The sequence below is a fragment of the Rana temporaria genome, chromosome 3, assembly GCF_905171775.1.
Source record: "Rana temporaria chromosome 3, aRanTem1.1, whole genome shotgun sequence".
In the NCBI taxonomy this organism is placed as follows: domain Eukaryota; kingdom Metazoa; phylum Chordata; class Amphibia; order Anura; family Ranidae; genus Rana; species Rana temporaria.
The window spans coordinates 440,926,633-440,948,023 of NC_053491.1; the positions used below are offsets into that span (position 1 = coordinate 440,926,633).

Below are 21,391 nucleotides of genomic sequence, written 5' to 3' on the forward strand. Positions count from 1 at the left end.
CCCCCCTAACCAGGCACTCTACCACCCCTTACCAGGCACTCTACCACCCCTAACCAGGCACTCTACCACCCCTAACCAGGCACTCTACCCCCCCCCTAACCAGGCACTCTACCCCCCCCCCCCCCCTAACCAGGCACTCTACCCCCCCTAACCAGGCACTCTACCCCCCCCCCCCCTAACCAGGCACTCTACCCCCCCTAACCAGGCACTCTACCACCCAAACCAGGCCCTCTACCCCCCCTGACCAGGCCCTCTACCCCCCCTAACCAGGCCCTCTACCCCCCCTAACCAGGCCCTCTACCCCCCCTAACCAGGCACTCTACCCCCCCCCCCTAACCAGGCACTCTACCACCCCTAACCAGGCACTCTACCCCCCCTAACCAGGCACTCTACCCCCCCTAACCAGGCACTCTACCCCCCCTAACCAGGCACTCTACCCGCCCTAACCAGGCACTCTACCCGCCCTAACCAGGCACTCTACCACCCCTAACCAGGCACTCTACCCCCCCTAACCAGGCACTCTACCCCCCCTTACCAGGCACTCTACCACCCCTAACCAGGCACTCTACCACCCCTAACCAGGCACTCTACCCCCCCCCCCCTAACCAGGCACTCTACCCCCCCCCCTAACCAGGCACTCTACCCCCCCCCCCCTAACCAGGCACTCTACCCCCCCCCTAACCAGGCACTCTACCCCCCCTAACCAGGCCCTCTACCCCCCCTGACCAGGCCCTCTACCCCCCCCTGACCAGGCCCTCTACCCCCCCTAACCAGGCCCTCTACCCCCCCTAACCAGGCACTCTACCCCCCCCTAACCAGGCACTCTACCCCCCCCCCTAACCAGGCACTCTACCCCCCCTAACCAGGCACTCTACCCCCCCTAACCAGGCACTCTACCCCCCCTAACCAGGCACTCTACCCGCCCTAACCAGGCACTCTACCCGCCCTAACCAGGCACTCTACCCCCCCTAACCAGGCACTCTACCCCCCCTAACCAGGCACTCTACCCCCCCTAACCAGGCACTCTACCCCCCCCCCCCCCTAACCAGGCACTCTACCACCCCTAACCAGGCACTCTACCCCCCCTAACCAGGCACTCTACCCCCCCTAACCAGGCACTCTACCCCCCCTAACCAGGCACTCTACCACCCTTAACCAGGCACTCTACCCCCCCTAACCAGGCACTCTACCCCCCCTAACCAGGCACTCTACCACCCCTAACCAGGCACTCTACCCCCCCCTAACCAGGCACTCTACCCCCCCTAACCAGGCACTCTACCCCCCCTAACCAGGCACTCTACCCCCCCTAACCAGGCACTCTACCACCCCTAACCAGGCACTCTACCCCCCCCCCCCTAACCAGGCACTCTACCACCCCTTACCAGGCACTCTACCCCCCCCTAACCAGGCACTCTACCACCCCTTACCAGGCACTCTACCACCCCTAACCAGGCACTCTACCACCCCTAACCAGGCACTCTACCCCCCCCCCTAACCAGGCACTCTACCCCCCCCCCCTAACCAGGCACTCTACCCCCCCTAACCAGGCACTCTACCCCCCCCCCCCCTAACCAGGCACTCTCCCCCCCCCCCCTAACCAGGCACTCTACCACCCAAACCAGGCCCTCTACCCCCCCTGACCAGGCCCTCTACCCCCCCTAACCAGGCCCTCTACCCCCCCTAACCAGGCCCTCTACCCCCCCTAACCAGGCCCTCTACCCCCCCAACCAGGCACTCTACCACCCTAACCAGGCACTCTGCCACCCTAACACTACCACCCTAACCTGGCACTACCACCCTAACCTGCCACCATAATACTACCATCCTAACCTGGCACTCTACCACCCTAACCTGGCACTACTGTATATCACCTAACCAGGCACTCTGCCACCCTAACCAGGCACTACTGTATCACCCTAATACTACCATCCTAACCTGGCACTCTACCACCCTAACCTGGCACTACTGTATATCACCTAACCTGACACTTTATGTTGGACTATCACATAAAATCCATATAAAATACATTTTTGGTTGTAACATGACAAAAGGTGGAAAATTTCAAGGGGTATGAATATTTTTTCAAGGCACTGTGTGTGTGTGTGTATATATATATACATATATATATATATATATATATATATATATATATATATATATATATATATATATATTATAGTTGGGCCCCTTACTTTTGTTCCTGTCCCCCCATGTGCCCCCCCTAAATCCCTAATTATGAAAGCTAGCGATACCACTGTTGCACTGAAGACTGAGTGACAGCGCAGCAACAGGAGATTCAGGGGCCACTTGTGCAGCGATTGGTGGCACAGCACTGTCCCAAAATGATCAGCGGGGACAGACGGTGCGGGGTGCCGGGCACTGATTGCACCGTTGCGTGATACTCGAGCAAGTATCCTATGGCTCAGGATCATGCAGAAGAGTGTGCGCTATAACGAGGGTTACGCTCTGTACCTGGCTCTCCTGGCCTGCAAGGAGGGCACCAAGAGGGGGCAACTTAGCAAGAAGGAGGCCAAGACCAACAGTTAGCACTAACCATGGTTTGCCCTCTTCTGCTTCGAGGGAGAGCACCTGACCCTCTGGACTCTACATGCTGGAAGGTGCCAGCTGTGAAAAGATCCCCCCCACCCATAGTGGGCAGCGGGGGCAAGGAGAGCATAAAGAAGCAGGTATCCCCCTACCAATATCTATTGTACCCTGTGTACAGACTTGCAGTCTACATGGCTGATCACATTCTACACTGACCTTACAATCACAGAGGACCCTACCCATATCTATGTATACTTCCATTCAGTCTTGTCCAGCTCTTGGTGGATTTTGGGCCATCACTCATCTTGGATAATTTTTTGGACATGGGGTGATCACCCATGTAGATTGTCACTTTATACAGACCGGGGACCATCACCTACCAACATGGCTTTGGAGTGTGCCCACACCAAAAGAACATGCAAACTACATGCAGATAACTTCCTGGCCCAGATTCAAACCAAGTGAGGCAAGTCCCAACCACTAACCCAGTGTTTCCCAACACCAGTCCTACTATATACCTGTATATACTGACAGTATTATCTGAAAGATGGGTTTCAAAGGTTTTGACAGGGGCGCAGTTTCAGTGTTTGCCATAGGCGCCATTTTCACTAGATACGCCTCTGCAAGTATGCACAGCATATTAGAACATTAGTGTACACTTCAATTTTCAGACTGAGCCCTCCAGTGCTGCGATGAATCAGGCGGGGCCCGGGCGCTTCCATCTTCACCCGGTCTTCCTTCTGGGTTCTGTGCCTTTGGTCGCTTGCCTTGGCTGGGCTGCGTTCATGTCATTCCCACGCATTTATTTATTATTTATTACACCCCATTCACACCTCCGCGACAAAACGCCCGACGCCGGCCGCTCATGCCGCTGGAGGGGAGAATTCCCATTGCTGTCTATGAGATGGTTCACATCTCATAGACGCCGTACACCTGCGGCATGAAAAAAAGTCCCGGACCCTTTTTTTCAGGCGGCATTGGCGTTCGGCCATACAAAGCAATAGGAAGGATTTGTAAAAAAAAAGTTACACTATTCGCAGCAAAATACGCCGCGTATGCGGCGTTACTTGTCGCGGAGGTGTGAATGCAGCCTAAAAGGCCCCACCAAAATCCTCAGCACCAGGCCCATGATGTTCTTAATCTGGCCCTGCTCCAGGGTCTAGTAAATGTTGGAAGAACAGCAGATACCTTTCTATACCGTGAACTATATATTGTATGCATTATACCTATCTATCCAGCAGGTGGCACTGTAGTGTGTATCGATGGTAGTCTAATCAGAGAAAGTGCTATCTCTCTCAGTGTATGTAGTTGTATATCCTCCTTGTTCCTGTCCCATTATAAAAACATGCTGTAAGATATGTTTTGCCATTCTCCATGAAAGTAAAGCGTATTTCTGAAAACAAGAAGCTTTCAGTGCATTATTTCAATACTCTGACAACAATAAATACTTTACCTGCAAACTTAATATGAAACTTGTTTTCAGGTTTGAGAATCTGGACAAAGAGAGGACAGTTGGGAGCAAAGTCTTTTACTGCCCAGGCCCGGAGGATGGTCTGGTGATCCTAAGTTAAAATAAAGGACATTTCATTTTAAGTGTGATATATAATTTTATTCTTACTTTCAATGCTCAGTTTTGTTGATCGACAACTAGAGCGAACCCTGACAAAATCTCATATATTTGAAGACAGAATTTATTATCCAAAGGAACAATTTCCCACTTAACTAGACCTTGTTTTTTTAGATGGTTCTCTTGCATGCCTCCAATATTTTAGAGAGGGGAAACCTTAGCTGCACGGGTGTGGCTTTAGACATTACCAAAATAGTACAGATAAAAGTGCAATACACCATAAATATTGGCAGAACACTACAGAACAAAGCCAAGATCTTGGGGGAAAACATCCCACAGAGTTCTACAGGAATTATAGATATCAACATATCAATACTGCCAAATAGAGATATCAGCCTTTTAAGATTGTTCGTTGGCACTCATCTGTTTGCAGAAGTGCCCTTGATAAACTGCACATTTTATAGTTCAACTGGCTGGTGTATTCACAGTAATTGCATCATACAGTTACTCATAGACGTGCGCACAGGGTGTGCCAGGTGTGCCCAGGCACACCCTAATCACCCTGTGCAGCAGAAATTCCCCCTACTACTGTACTCTGGCTCCTTCCCTTCTCCCTACAAGGCTGCTGGCTTCCCTCCTCTCCCACCGGCTGTTGCTGCGGGGATGTTTAAGAATGAGTGGGAGAAGGGGTCGGTAAATATGTAATTTACTTGCCCCTTCCCTTTCTGAATGAAGATCGTGAGTGATCGGTAGTGTGTGTTTTAGCTTTGGGGTGCACACCCTAATGCAATAGGCTGCGCATACCTATGCAGTTACTTATAGATCCTTTTTATGTTTATTATCAATTTATAGGACAGACAATATCACAATACGGAAACATCCCTGTACCCCAAAATTAATAAAGTAAAATAAGTAATTTTTCTCCATCTGGAGCCTTGTTAGACGTACCGCTGCGATGCGGTCTGTTTCAAAGCGGTTGCTGAGAATAAAACAGGCTTCCGCGTCATCAATTCTACAGAAAAACAACAGAAGGAAAGGAGCAACAGGTAGACAAAAAATAAAAAAAAGGAGGAGACATAGATATGAAAAAAGAAAAGAATGGGAAAAGATGAAGGAAAAGGTAGAGAAGGTAACAGAAAAAAAGTAAGAAAAGGAGAGAGGATAGTAATGTAGGTGAGATAATAGAGGAATAGGGAGAAGCCAGCAAAAAGTATAAGGTTAGTAGAGGTGAGATAAGAGTATAAGTAGGGAGAGAGGAGGGTGGAGAAGGTAGAAAAAGTGAAAAAAGACAGGAGGTAAGAAAGGGAATAGGTACGATAATTGAAAAAAAGTATGTAAGTTAAGGAGGTAAGAGGAGTAAAGAAGGAGATAGGAGGATGGAGGAAGTAAGAGAAGTCAGGAGGGTGGAGAAAGAAAGACAAGTAGGGAGGGTGGAGGAGGTAAGAGAAGTGAGGAGGGTTGAAGAAGTAAGAGAAGTAAAGAATGAGGGAGAGAGGTGGGGTGGGTGGTGAGGTAAGAGAAGTGAAGAATGAGGGAGAGAGGTGGGGTGGGTGGTGAGGTAAGAGAAGTGAAGAATGAGAGAGAAGAGGGGAGGAAGTAAGAGAGTTAAAGAAGGAGAGAGGAGGGTGGAGGTAGATAGGGGAAAAAAGGAGAGATGGGTAGAGGAAGTAAATGAAGAAGAAGAAAGGAGGATGGAGGTAGATAGGAACAAAAGGAGATAAGTGGGTGGAGGAGGTAAGAGAAGTGAAGAAGGAGGGATAGGAAGGAGAGAGGAAACGGGGGAGAGACGGGTAGAGGAAGAAAGAGTAGTGAAGAAGATGGTAGAAGGGTGAAGGAAGTAAAAGGAGTTAATGAGTGAGAAGGGCGGAGGAAGTAAGAGAATTGAGGAGGGTGGAGAGAATAAGTGAATTGAGAAAGAAGAAGGATGCATCAATTAGGAGAAGTGAGGAAGGAGAGAAGAGGGTAGAGAGGGTACGAGAAGTAAAGGATTAGTAAGAAGGGTTGAGGATCCAAGAGAGGTCAAAAGGAGAGGAGGGTGGAGGGGGTATACAAAATTAAAAAGAGAGGAGGATGGGGGAGGTAAGAGAATTGAGTTGGAAGAAAGAAATGCAGGAGACAAGAAATATAAACAGGTAGGGTGGAGAGGTGGGAAGATGGAGAAGGTAAGAGAAGTAAGAGTAAGGAGGGTGAAACAGACAGGTTAGAAAGTGAAGAAAAGTGAAATGAGATAAAAAGGGTGAAGGAAGTGAGGAAATTAAAGAGGCAGAAGAGAGATGGGAAAGGAAATGAGATAAGTGGAGATGAAGATAAGAGTAGAAAAGATTAAATAGGTGAAGATGAAAAGAGGTGAATGGAAGAGGGGAGGAAAGTGAGGAGGAAGACGACAGAGTACATACAATTAGGTGAGTTTAAATGACGAGAAAAGGTTGGAAAATGTGAGAAAAGAAAAGACAAGAAAAGGAGTTAGAAGACAATAAAAAAAGACCGTTAGTAAGGCAGGTAGATAGAAGAAGCAGCTACCAGTAAATAAAAGGCAGGATTGTACAATGTGAGCTGCAATAAATAAAAAAGCTGTAACCCTTTTGTGCTATTAGGAGACCTTTAGAAATAATCAGGTGGAGTTTTTGTATGTGCTATACAGCTCTTACATCATTCTTATGAAGAATGAACATCTAGATAGCTGGCAACAAAAACTGCTTACAGGTTCTGTCAAAGCCCAACTCCAGGCAAAAATTTAAATAGTGCATTTTGCATCCATAGCCTTATGCCGCGTACACACGGTCGTTTTTCGGCATTAAAAAAAACGACGTTTTTAAAAACATCATTTAAAATCATCGTGTGTGGGCTTGACATTGTTTTTCAGCTTCTGAAAAACGACAAAAAAAAAAATTCGAACATGCTGCATTTTTTAACGTCGTTTTTATAAAATGTTCAGAGTGCCGTCGTACGTGTTGTACGTCACCGCGCTTTGTTCATCATTTTTTAAAAACGATGGTGTGTGGGCAACATCGTTTTTAATGATGAAGTTGGAAAAACTTCGTTTTTTGGACATGCTGAAAAACGTCGTTTTTTTTTCATGCCGAAAAACGACCGTGTGTATGCGGCATTACTTCTCAGTCCTGATTGCAAACACCTCTTCCTAAGCCACCCTGCAGTGTAATGGAACAAAGACACAAATTCCTCCATAAGCCAAGCTAATTTCTTGCCCTGGGGACCAGACATTTTTCCCTACTCCTTATCTTCTTGTGCACTGGTCCAGTTACCACCCCCACGTGTTCTTCTGCCTCTGGAGTCTATGAGGGAAGACCCCGCCACTGGAAATGTTATCTCCTCCTGTAAGAGGTGTCCCTATTCTGCATGCAGTCATGTGGACAACCAAAAAAAAACACCCCAGGAAGTTAACAAAGGGGAGAGAAGGATCACGTGACTGTGGTTTCTGGTAAGGAAAATGGGCTTTTGAATAGTTTGTTTTTTTCATACCAGATTAGTAAGAGGAGGGTTGCTAATATCCTGGAGTTGGGCTTTAAAGTGGAAGTAAACCCTCCCATCATTTACAGCCAAGGAAGCGGCCATCTTGGCCTCGGTTTGATCTACAACTGCCATGATGCTGCACATGTGATCAGTTATGACACCAGCCATTGGATGATTTAACAGTTTGGTTGAGAGCGCAGCCAATGGGAGTGTTACATTCCCGGCATGTGCCGGAAATGTAACTTTTTTTAAACTGTTAAATGAATGGGTTTACTTCCGCTTTAAGCTAAAACTTCTTTGGCTAAAACTCATATCATGATTCTTTTCTGCTGTGTCTCATGGAATAGATTCCCTTTGTTTCCTGCATTGGAGACACCAAAGGAAGTAAGAGGAAATCTCTCCAAACTGAGAGCAACAGCGGTCATTGGAACAAATGCCCCCACAGGATGATTTCCCTCCATCCCTGTTTCGGTGAATAGTAACATGTTGTATTTCCCATTCCCAGGGGTCACCAGGACAAAGAAAGGAGTGAACCTACCCAGTGGCGACACAGACAGCCTTAAAAACTTCACAGAGAGTAAAACCCTTCTCCACATTATCCAAAACCAAAGAAATAAAAGGCTTTGCTTTCATAGACATCCATGTCCGTACTTGTCATATCAACTTACTTTGCCCTCATGAGGTCCTGATCCTTTAAGGCTGAGCCCTGCAGGTAGATAACACGCTGCGACCACAAAGGAATTTGTAGAACTCTTCTTACAGGCAAATCCATTTCAGTGGGGCAGAGGAGGACAACATAATGATCCTGCACAGAAAACATAAGGATGATTTATTTAATTTAGGGTTAGATGGGCCCAAAGGAACCCAAAAGCCCTTCACTAAAGTTCTGTAAAAGCACAGTATATTGCCTTTGTAATGTGGACCCGCAAGGAAAGAAATAATAAAGCTGTCATTGCTGACTTTTTTTCTAAATGTTATTTAACTAACAGTCAAACTGTCTAAGCACTCATAGTTTCAGATAAGGAGGCAAGCCTGTACACAGCTTTGTGCAGCTTTTTTGCTCACTTGTTGGAGCAGAACTCCAAGAATGAAGAATTATATTTTTTCCATAGCTACATTGATCCCAGCCTGGCTGGCTGCACAGTAAGGGCCAGATTCTCGTAGATCGGCGTATTTTTGTGCGGGCGTAACGTATCCTATACTTCCTATTTACGTTACGCCTCCGCAACTTAGACGGGTAAGTGCTGTATTCTCAAAGCACTTGCTCCGTAAGTTGCGGCGGCGTAGCGTAAATAGGCCGGCGTAAGCCTAATTGAAATTTGGAACAGGGGGGGCGTGTTTTATGTAAATAACTTGTGACCCGACGTGATTGACGTTTTTCACGAACGGCGCATGCGCCGTCCGTGGAATATCCCAGTGTGCATTGCTCCAAAGTACGCCGCAAGGACGTATTGGTTTCGACGTGAACGTAAATGACGTCCAGTCCCATTCACGGACGACTTACGCAAACGACATAAAATATTCAAAATTTGACGGGGGAACAATGTCCATACTTAACATTGGTACGCCGCATGTACGCCTCATATAGCAGGGGTAACTTCACGCCGGGAAAAGCCTAACGTAAACGGCGTATCTGTACTGCGTCGGCCGGGTGTACATTCGTGAATTTGCGTATCTAGCTGTTTTTATATATTTTTAGGCGTAAATCAGCGTACACGCCCCTAGCGGCCAGCGTAAATATGCAGTTAAGATCCGACGGCGTAAGAGACTTACGCCGGTCGTATCTAATAGAAATCTATGCGTAACTGATTCTAAGAATCAGGCGCATAGATACGACCGCTCAGACTCAGAGATACGACGGCGTATCTGGAGATACGCCATCGTATCTCCTTTGAGAATCTGGGCCTAAGTATACATTTTGATATCCCGTATCCCTGGAATACGATCCCTCTTCTTCCAACCCTGGAATGTGATCCCTCTTCTTCAAACCCAGGAAAGTGATCCCTTTTCTTTCAACCCAGGAATGTGATCCCTCTTCTTTCAACCCTGGAATACGATCCCTCTTCATCCATGGAATCTGAGCCTGTTCCCAATCTACCAGACTGCGTTCCCTGTCCCTCTTACCTGCAGCCGGGGGTGTGCGTAGAATTCATTTAAGAAATCCATGAGCAGATCTATTTTTAGGGAGCTGACACACAGGACCACATGTTTCTCCGTCTGAGCTCGGTAACGGCTGTAATTCCCACCTGACTTCTGCCTTTCCATCCAAAGGAACACCAGCTGCTCAAACTAAATGACATTAAGGCATTTTGTTTAGGACAAAACTCTCAAAGTGCTGATACATTTATTTCTTTTGTCATCTGCCTTTTTAAGGACTTGCCAGGAATAAGAATAGGTTCTTAAGACCTTACCAGTTTGAGTCAATGGAGAGACAAGAGGGCAAGGCTGTCCAACAAGAGAAGCCAACCCAATACCCATAAACACAAGTTTACTCCTCTAGCAATACCTTCAGCCAAATCTGGCCAAATGGGTGACTATCATGTCCACATGTACCTCAGTCTACTCCTCTTCTTTAGCAATACATCCAGTCCAATACCCATGGACACAAGATTATTGTCCAATCCGGCCAATTGGTGGACTATCATGTCTATGTACCCCAGTTTACTCCTCTAGCAATACTTCCATCCCAATACCCATAGACACAATCTGTCCACATAGTCCAATCTGGATAAATGTGTGACTATCATATCCACATGTATATCAGTTTACTCCTCTAGGAATACCTCCAGCCCAGTACCCATGGACACAAGATCATTGTCCAATCTGGCTAATTGGTGGACTATCATGTCTATGTTCCTCAATTTACTCCTCTAGCAATACTTCCAACCCAATACCCATAGACACAAGATCATTTTCCAATCTGCATAAATTAGTGACTTTTATGTCCACATGTATCTCAGTTTACTCCTCTAGCAATACCTCCAGCCCAGTACCCATGGACACAAGATCATTGCCCAATCTGGCCAAATGGATGACTATCATGTCCACAGGTACCTCAGTTTACTCCTTTAGCAATACCTCTAAAAACTCAGCATTCTTGCATTCAGTAGTAATCCTCTGGACAACTTATAGAGGCCTTAATTTTCTCATTCTGAACAGCTGAAGCTATTCAACGTCCTTAAACCTTTCTGGCTACCTCTGCAGCCGACACCTGATAGTAATTGGTGAATTTTCTAAACAAGGCACAAATGTATCTCCCGTCTGTGACAACACCCCCAGATTTACCTGGCTTCCTGTTACAATATATATATATACACACATCATCATATAGCATATATATGTGTGTGTGTGTTTATTTCTATGTGTATATATCTATAGATATATCTATCTATATATATATATATATATATTAGTGCTGTCAAGCGATTAAAATTTTTAATCGCGATTAATCGCATTAATGTCATAGTTAATTCACGATTAATCGCGCCAAAAAATTTTTTTTTGTTTTCTTATTTATTTTTAATTTTTTTATAATATTAAATTGTGTTTTTTTAATTTTTTTACATTTTGATCACTTTTATTGCTGTCACAAGGAATGTAAACATCCCTTGTGACAGCAATAGGTGGTGACAGGTACTCTTTATGGAGGGATCGGGGGTCTAAAAGACCTCCAAGCCCTCCTTTGCACTTCAAAGTATTCAGATCGCCGAAAACGGCGATTCTGAATACTGTGTACTTTTTTAAATCCGGCGCCATTGGCAGCCGAGAAACCCGGAAGTGACGTCATGACGTCGCTTCCGTGGTTTCAATGCAGAGACTGAATCAAAGCCGCTTACGGCTTAGTGTCAGTCTCCGCCGCCTGGACACAGAAGGCGCCGGATGGAGGATCGGGTCTCCCGGTGGGACGGGAGGCCCGGTCAGAGCAGCGAAAGGCGGCGGGAGGGGGGGGATGTCCCCTCCCGCTCCTCCGGCATAACAACTGAGCGGCTTTTAGCCGCATCGGTTGTTATGTTTGGATAGCCAAACGCCCGCTCTAAACAACGGTACCGGGATGATGCCTGCGGCTGCAGGCATCATCCCGGTATAACCCCCGAACGCCGCCTCATTAATCGCGCGATAAAAAAATTGACGGCGTTAACGTGGGTTTGCGTTAACGCCGTTAATAGCGCGTTTAATTGACAGCACTAAATATATATATATATATATATATACAGTATCTATATAGATAAATATATATATATATATATACACACACACACACATATATATATATATATCTATATAGATATACAGTATCTATATAGATAAATATATATATATATATATATACACACACACCCATGGACCGTTTTATTACAGTTATACAGGGTTTATATTTGTATACTTTATTAAAAAAAAATTAATGATTACAAATTTATTTTTCATTTACATTAATGGTGTATAGCTGCATTACATATGTGGGATTCCATTAATTTACTATACACCATTAACATTTTAAGTAGGCACATGCATGATCTTTAAATATTGATAAAAACAATGTTTTTTAATCATTTAGTTAATGTATATTGTTTGGTGGGAATGTAACTTTATTATTTTATTATTATGTAGTGTATAATGTATGCTGATTCGTGTTCAACTTTTGTATTTTTCTCTTCCTCGTACTGTAATCCCGCTACATCACGCGAGATTACAGTGAGAGGAGCCATTCTCAGGCCTTCCCGGCGTTTGTAGATCGCTTCTCATCTCAACATGAGAAGCTATCTACAGAGCTTCATAAAAAGGCACTCAGAGGAGAGCGGTATTTTGCCGCAGTTTCATAAAAGGACACCTTGTATTGCATACCTCCCAACTTTCTGAGATGGGAATGAGGGACACCTATCAGCAAAAGTATGCAGGCATAGGACACACCCCTTGCCACGCCCCCTTAATGGAGAATTGTACAAAAAAATAAGATTGGTTAAACCCACAAGTGCTTTTTTTACCACTACTATTTCTTTATATTGGCTTTTGGAATTTACAAATGCAGCAATTTAGAAATCAGGATAAAAGTTTAGCGCTGGGAAACACTTTTTGATAGATAAAAAGTGCATTTTATATAGATCAGACCAAAATGAGGGACAAATTAGGAGAATGAGGGACAGAGGGACATTGCTGCAAATCAGGGACAGTCCCTCGAAATCAGGGACAGTTGGGAGGTATGGTATTGTGTGTGTTTCCTGCATTTTTGGTTGATGTTCTGTCTCTATCATTTAAAATACACCTATGATAAAAATTATAGACCGTTCATTTCTTTGTAAATGGGCAAACTTACAAAATCTGCAGGGGATCAAATAATTGTGTTTCCTACTGTTACATTAGTCCGAACTGGATCAATATAACTGTATAAATTACCCATGCTTGGAATTATTCTTTAAAGTGTATTTCCACTTTTGCAGCTAAATTGGGATAACACCTACTTTTCATTTGTTACATGTTCCCACTAACCTATTAAAAAAAAAAAAAAATAGACGATTACCTTTTTAAGTGCTTTTTAGTTGCTAAGAAATCCTTACACGCTCTCCCAGCTTTGTAATGTTTAGCAAAGGGCTGTTGAATAATGTTTAACATAATCAGCCCTGTCTGCACTGAGTTCTTCATTAATAATTTTGTTTAGACATGCTGTGTGAAAGAGAACACCGGAAAACTTATAATGGGGTTATTGCAAATTTAACTGCAAAAGAGGAAATCTGCTTTAAACGAGGCTAAGCAAAAAAAAAATTTTTATCTTCACTTATAGAGTAAGCCCTGCTGTGGAGAAAAAGTAACTCAATCACGACGACCCACTTAAAGGGTCTGAACTATAGTGAAGAGCCCTTGACAATAATTACGGGGCTCCCGTGATGGGACGGGATAACTACAAGAAAGGATTGATGTTACTCCCTGCCTTTCTTTCACAGCACCCACATCTGTCATCTTGTCTCATGACAACTGTCACCATCACTGATCAAGACGTCTCTGTGAAGCTCAGTACAGCAATTCCCAAAGAGAAAGAGAAAGGCAGTAGAGGGGGAGAGGAGAGGCATGGGGGAAAAGGAGACTAAAGCCCTGTACACACGGCCGGAATTCTCGTCAGGAAAAAAACGTTGTTTTTCCTGACGAGATTCCTGGCAAGATTTTCTTGCCGGCCGAGTGTACACATGTACGATTCAAAAGAACCGCCGTTCTTTTGAATGGCACGAACACAGTGACGTCATCGACTACGACGAGCATGTGCTCGTCACATTCGATGCCGTCGCCGCCATCTTGCTTCACCCTACCTATGCCTTGGAAGCTACCGCGCATGCGTTAAAGTCATTTCGGGCATGTACGAGTTTCCATGGAGACAGGCAGGCCCGGATTTCCCACAAGGCCACTGAGGCCAGGCCTTGGGGCGGCAGGGAGCCAAGGGGCGGCAGTGGCATAGATTCCCCCGACACCCGGAACATACAGTTAAGGGCGGTAAGTTATGGGGGAATCCGCTCGCTCGTTAACAAGTGATTGCGGCGATGTAAATGTAAAATGTAATGTAAATGATAATGTAAAATGTGTGCTCCAGTCCGTCCTCCCCTCTCCCCCCACCCCACATACCTCTCTCTGCTGGATCTGTCTTCGGGACTCCGTCCTCCCCCCGGCCATCGAGTCTGTCTCCTGTTCCTGCTGCCGATGTACACAGTGAGAGGGGAGAGCCAGTACATGTGGAACCCTTCAGGTATAACACTTCCCATCTCAGCTGTGACAGGAGTTCTAGCACAGTGCTAGGACTCCTGTTTTGCAGGTGACAGGGTCAATAAAGAGAACATGTCACCTCCAATTGCTATCACACAAGGAATTGTTTTCTTCTGTGTGATAGCAAAAAAGTTATGGCAAAAAAAATTGCTAAAAAAATGAATAAATAATAAGAAATAATAATTTAATTAATAAAATAAAAAAGTAATTAAAAAGTAAATAATAAGAAAAATAATAAGTTATACAAAAAAAAAAAATTATACAAAAAAAAAAAAAGGTAAGCGACAAGCTACAAAAAAAAGTAATAAAAAAATAAAAATATTTGAACTAACCGTGCCGCCCCTGCCATCTGGTTGCCATTCCCTGTTGATTTGGGGAGGGGGGGGGTCGGTTGGCGGGGAGGGGGTGCATTGTCTAAACCTGGCCTTGAGGTGGCTGGGAGAGCAAATCCGGCCCTGGAGACAGGTAAGTATACACAATCTCGGGTCTCTATTTTTCTCGTCTAGATTCTGGGCAGTTTTCTCGACGAGAAACCACAAAGCCTCATACACACGCACGGTATACTTGGCAAGAAAGCTCTGCCAGCAGTTTTCTTGCTGTTTCTGGCAGAGAAAACCGAGGCTTGAGACTGAGATATTAGGTAATCGGCACATATAAGCCAGCCTGGAACTCATTTCTGCACCCTGTTGCCACTTTCATGGCACCTTCTCTGATTGCAGGTCTTTATGCTTGCACAGCTCCCAACACCTTGTATAAAATCAATCTAATTTTCACACAATGGTGGGAATGACACACTTTTACTGTGTCATTAGCTACATGTCAAGATTGCTTTAACACTTTAAGAAAGGGCAGTGACTGGGTAACTTTGGCATACATAACAATCAACATACTTCTTAGAGCATGTCTGACTCACTTTTCACAGGTCTAATCTTCAATCACTGCTTCAGAAGCTATAGAGCAAATGGTTTGTGGTCGTTCCCAATAATGTCCTGCTTTGGGAACCAATAGCTGTGGGTTTTTACCGTCTTTTTACACAGGCCCTATTGTCTTCCTTTTTTCAGATGTAGGCCCCTTTCACACAGATATTCCGATCAGGTCTTCCCATGTGTTTTTCAGGTGGACCCGATCAGAACCTCCATTCTTCTCTATGGAGCGGTGGGTGTAAACCGGCATGTGTCCGTTTACACCAGCCTACATCCAATCGAATCCGATTGGCCAAAAAGAGATGGATGGGGATTGGAACACAAATTTTTACAAACTGTCAGTAAATTTACTGGCGGTTGTAGCTGGCCAGCTAAGACCTGTCCTAGGTTGCTAATGTGACTTACATGCATATACAGCTAGAACTGCTAATAACCTTAAAGCAGTGGTTCTGCGGGAATATGATTTTTTTTTTAAGCAGATTCTGCTGCTGTTATTATAGCTAAGGTTGCACTCACCACTCCTATATATGTAGCCACGATCGTTCCGATTTCCCGAAAAAATATATTTTAGAAAACAGATCGATGGACGTTTCCATCTTGTTTGTGGGCACTCCTGAAACCCACCACTGTTTACTTCCGGGATGCGGTGAATGCTGTCCCAGCATTCACCGCTCTATCCCGCGCATGTGCAGTGTTGACGGCGAGCCGCGCCGTCAACACTGCACAGTTGCCATCGCAACGGCCGGCGTCATGATAATGACCCGCCCCGTTGTGACGAGACACAGCACAGCGCGTCTCCTGGGATTGTCAGGAGACATAGCGCTGGTTGGGGGAGAAAGAACATACACGCCCACTCCCCGTGGTGGATTTTGATGGACAGCTCAGATAAGGCAGCATAAATAGGGTAAGGATCGAGATAAAAAAAAAAAAAAACTGATTATTTACAGACTATGGCTAGCAGTTTGATTGGGCAAAAGTGTAAATTTAGGGTGAACCTCCGCTTTAATACAGTTTATATGCTCATATGTGAGAGATAAAAGCAGAGCTATTTACTGTGACTTTATATATGGATGTCATGTAACAGTTGTATATTGTGTTCACAGAAGCAAAAGAGAGAGTATGCCTTTTAAGATTTGTTGTGTGACTGTAATGTAAGCTCAATACCCAGCAGAATTGAAACCAGAAAGCATAGAGTTAAGCTTTTGTGACTCATCAGGAGTCTTGGCCAATCACAGCCAATCTCACATTGAGCAGGAGTCCTGGCCAATCACACCCAGCCTTACACCCATTTTGTCTGGAAAGTTCCCAAACTGGCGGCCCTCCAGCAGTTGCGAAACTACAAGTCCCATCATGCCTCTGCCTGTGGAAGTCAGGCTTGTAACTGTCAGATTTGCAATGCCTCATGGGACTTGTAGTTTGGCAACAGCTGGAGGGCCTCCAGTTTGAGACCCCTGTGCTAGAAATTCATTACACCAGAGAGAGAAGATCTGAGCAGACACACATCCACTCAGAGTTCTGTTTTATGGAAGCAAGTGACCAAAATAGAATGACAAGATTGAACAGTTGAACCGGCATTTTGTTATACTTTATTCAACACGTGTTTGTACATGGACTGTCTACTGCGAAATTGTCAGTGTTATATATGAAGAAAAGCTGAAGTTAATAAAGAAGTTATCTCAAGAGTTTGGTGTGCTCTTTAAACCTACTGCTTCCATAGAACGGTGCTAGAGGAATTATAGAGTAACAGATAGTCTTGGTTGGACTAAAAGATCAGATAAATCAAAATTATTCTAATGCCACAGCGCATAAAGGCACTTCATAGTGCTGCGTCTGCCACAGCGGTTGGCAATCTTCATAGGGCAGCTTTCACACTGACGTGCTGCGGTTTAAACCCATGATTGCCATGCAATGCATGCGATTGCAACAGTACGGCAATTAAATATTTAACCACTTGCCGACCAGCGACAGTCATTATACTGCGGCAGGTCGGCTAGTTCCCACGAATCGCCGTAGCTGTACGTCGAACCTTTAAACAGTTATAGCTGCACGGCAGGGGAACTGATGTGTGCAGCCACGATGTCTTCCGGCCACCTGTGATCGCTCCACAGAGAGGCAGAACGGGGATCTGTCAATGTAAACAAACAGATCCCCATTCTGTTAGGGGAGTAGAGAGTGATTAGGAACAGTGATCTCTCTCCTAGTCCAGTCAGTACACTTCCCCCACAGTTAGAAACACCTCTCAGGGAACACATTTTACCCCTTGATCACCCCCTAGTGTTAACCCCTTCCCTTCCAGTGTCATTTATACAGTAAACAGTGCATTTTTATAGCACTGATCGCTGTATAAATGTCAGTGGTCCCAAAAAAGTGTCAAAAGTGTCCAGTCTGTACCCATCCATAAAACAGTTTAATTTCTGGCACGTGCTGGAAATGTAACACTCCCATTCGTTGTGCTCTCAACCAAACTGTCAAACCTTCCAATGGCTAGTGTCATAACTGATCACATGTGCAGCATCATGGCAGTTGTGGATTAAACAAAGGCAAAGATGGCAGCTTCCTCGGCTGAAAACGATAGGGTGGTTTACTTACACTTTAAAGGGATAAAACATGAGGAAATGTTCATCTACGCTGACGACACTCAAATCTACCTCTCTGCCCCTCAACACGCTCCTTCATTCTCCTCACGTATCACTAATTTACTGTCAGATATATCAGTTTGGATGTCACACCACCTCAAACTTAATCTATCCAAAACCGAACTCATAATTTTTCCTCCCCCCACGTGCCTCTTCTCCTGATCTCTCTGTCAAAATTGATGGCACAACTATCAGCCTATCCCCACATGCCAAAGTCCTATCAGTAGTCCTGGACTCTGAACTCTCCTTTAAGCCCCACGTCCAATCACTGTCCAAATCTTGCCGCCTCAACCTCTGCAACATCTCCAAAATACACCCCTTTCTAACTATTGAAACAACAAAGCTCCTAATTCACTCCCTGGTCATCTCTCACCTAAATTCCTGCAACTCCCTCCTCATTGGCTTACCTCTGCATACTCTATCCCCCCTTCAGTCCATCATGAATGCTGCTGCCAGACTCATCCACCTTATCAAACCGATCGGTCTCTGCTACTCCTCTCTGTCAATCCATCCATTGGCTTCCGCTTACCCAACAAATTAAATTCAAAATACTAACAACTACCTGCAAAGCCATCCACAGCTCTGCCCCAGCTACATCACTGACCTAGTCTTTAAATATCAACCTAATCACTCTCTTCGTTTTTCTCACGACCTCCTTCTCTCTAGTTTTCTCATCACCTGCGTCCATGCTCATCTCCAGGACTTTTCCAGAGCCTCTCCAAGCCTATGGAACTCCTTACCCCAATCTGTCCGTCTATCTACTACTCTATTAGCTTTTAGAGGATCCCTGAAAACCCTGCTCTTCAGAAAAGCCTATCCTACCCACACCTAACCATTGTATTTTCATTTAGTCCATCTGATCATCCACCACAGCTACTATCCTTTGTTCCACTTGACACTCCCTTCTAGATTGCAAGCTCCAACGAGCAGGGCCCTCCTGTATTAAATTGTATTGTAACTGTACTGTCTTCCTTGATGTTTTAAAGCGCTGTGCAAACTGTTGGCACTATATAAATCCTGTATTATAATAATAATAATAATAATAATAATAATAATAATGTACAGTATTTTTTTTTTCTTTAGCTCAGGCAGCCAAATTTACCTGGATAGGTAGCACAATAAGGGCAACGCAGATCATGATGACCACTAGAAGCTGTGATGGCCATATCTTTGGAGTTACATCACCAAAACCCACAGTGGAGAAGGTGACAATGCAGAAGTATAAGGAGTCAAAGAGAGTGAGATTATTGCCTGCTCTCTCCAGGTGCTGAATGCCGCAGATACTAAGGAGAGAAGATGAGAGAGACTGTAAAAACATTGGAAAAACACAGAGATCTAACAGACAAGAAAACATGATTAAGGTTAGAGAAAGCATCTCAATCTTTTCAATCTGCAGCTTTCATTAAAAGAATCCCTGGTGATCCTGATATAAATGTCTTTGTTCAGGCACTTGTGGGGAGGTGCAGTGTGCTGTGGCGGCAGTAAACACTGTGCAGTTGGAAAGAACAGGATTTATATTGATGTAAAAGTTCAGCAGTTACAACAAAACTGGCGGGAAGACAATCGGGAACACTCAGGCCCCGTACACACGTCCGAGGAACTCGACGGGCAAAACACATCGTTTTGCTCGTCGAGTTCCTTGTGAAACCGCCGAGGATCTCGGCGAGCCAAGTTTCCCCGTTGACTAACGAGGAAATAGAGAACATGTTCTCTATTTGGCCCGACGAGATCCTCGTCGGTTTCCTCGGCCGAAAGTGTACACACGGCCGGGTTTCTCGGCAGAATACGGCTCCGATCGAGTTTCTGGCTGAATTCTGCCGAGAAACTCGGTCGTGTGTACGGGGCCTCACAGAATGCAGTAGCAACCTGAAACAGAACAGGTCTCCTCATGCTGACAGTGTCTGACTTTGGGGGGGGGGGGGCAGCAATCTGTCTGGTCCTCACCAAGTGGGGAGTCGTCCGGGAAGAATGGCGTGTCCCTATCCCTGTCCTTTCCCTACTTTCCTGGAGCCTCTCCCTGCCGCTAATCACTGCCCATGTCAGAGGCAGGGCCGGATTAACAATGGGGCTGATGGAGCTGCAGCTCCAGGCCCCTTTCTCAAGATAGGCCCATTTGCCCAAAAAAAAAAAAAAAAAAATTTTTTTTTTTTTTTTTTTTAAGATTTTTTTTTTTCTAAGATCGAATTTGGGGGGTTGTAGCTCGATGACCAGAGGTCACAGAAACCCCACATTTGGGGGTAGGCATGGGAAGAGCTACCCCACAACTGGTTAAAATATGGGACGGCTATCATTTATGGTTCCGGAGATACATGCCTGCTTGCGCAGTCAGAAGCTACATTCAGAGCGGCCAATATAAATACAAGCTGACACACTACAGCAGACTGATAGGATCACAGTGCTTATAATAATTATTTGTATATTACTCATGGTAATTAACCCCTTGCCACCCAGGCCAATTCTGACACTTCTCTACTACATGTAAAAATCATCATTTGTTTTTTTGCTAGAAAATTACTCTATGGTGGTCTTTGCACTTTTTATGTTGCAGGGTACAGAGCTGCACAATTCTGGCTAAAATGAGAATTGCAATTTTTTTGCTTAGAAGATAGATCACGATTCTCTCACGATTGTTGCGGCGTAACATCATCTTTCACATAAAAAAAAAAAAAAAAAAAAATGGGCTAACTTCACTGTTTTGTTTTTATGGTTTTTATTATTCATTGAAGTGGGAAAATGCAGTGTGACATAACATATTGCAGCAATAGCCATTGTATTCCCTAGAGTCTCTGCTAAAATATATATAATGTTTGGCAGTTCCAAGTAATTTTCTAGCAAATAATATTGCTTTCTAACTTAAGAAACAAGTGTTGGACTTTAAGTGGTTAAATTTAGTTACAATGTTAGTTAGTTACAATGTTTCATTTTGTTTACAAACTTGGCAGACTGCCCAGATTTGTTCTTTACACACAGAAGTGTATCCCTTTGATCTAAGAAGGAAATGTCAGTTACAATGTTTCCTGTTAAAAACTTGGCAGACTGCCCAGATATTTTCTTTTGACAGCTGAAAGTCTCTCCACTTGTTATATGAAAGAATCAGCAAACTCTGCATTGAAGATCGTCAGGGGGGTTGATTCGAGATCACAATTTTTTTAACGATTAATTGTGCAGCTCTAGCACGGTATTTGCGCAGCAATTTTTCAAACATGTTTTTTTGGAAAAAAATGTTTCATTCATTAAAAAAACAGTTAGTTAGTTAAGTTAGCACAATTTCTTTTGGTATCCTAAGCGATGCTTTACATATTTTTAGGTTACATGTTTAGAGTTACAGAGGAGGTCTAGTACTAGAATTATTGTTCTCGCTCTAACGATCGTGGCGTATGTAACCTGTGTGTATCTGGCTCTGATACTACCAGTGCCTACCCAGCCACTGACTAGTATCTCTCCCCAGCCTGTCCCCACACACCCTCTCACCTGCTGACCTGTGGATGGGGGAATCACTCCTG

At 44.7% G+C, this 21,391-nt stretch overlaps 1 protein-coding gene across 1 annotated transcript in view; it reads right to left on the reverse strand.

The window, feature by feature from the left end:
* Nucleotides 1-21,391, reverse strand: part of LOC120930549 (potassium channel subfamily T member 2-like) — a 226,446-nt gene that overhangs the window by 99,107 nt on the left and 105,948 nt on the right. Inside the window, exons 9-13 of the mRNA XM_040341725.1 lie at nucleotides 18,991-19,171; nucleotides 9,710-9,874; nucleotides 8,254-8,390; nucleotides 5,063-5,126; nucleotides 4,001-4,109 (exon numbers count right to left, since the gene is read on the reverse strand). Coding sequence (XP_040197659.1) covers nucleotides 4,001-4,109; nucleotides 5,063-5,126; nucleotides 8,254-8,390; nucleotides 9,710-9,874; nucleotides 18,991-19,171 — 656 coding nt within the window. The remainder of the gene's footprint in view (nucleotides 1-4,000; nucleotides 4,110-5,062; nucleotides 5,127-8,253; nucleotides 8,391-9,709; nucleotides 9,875-18,990; nucleotides 19,172-21,391) is intronic.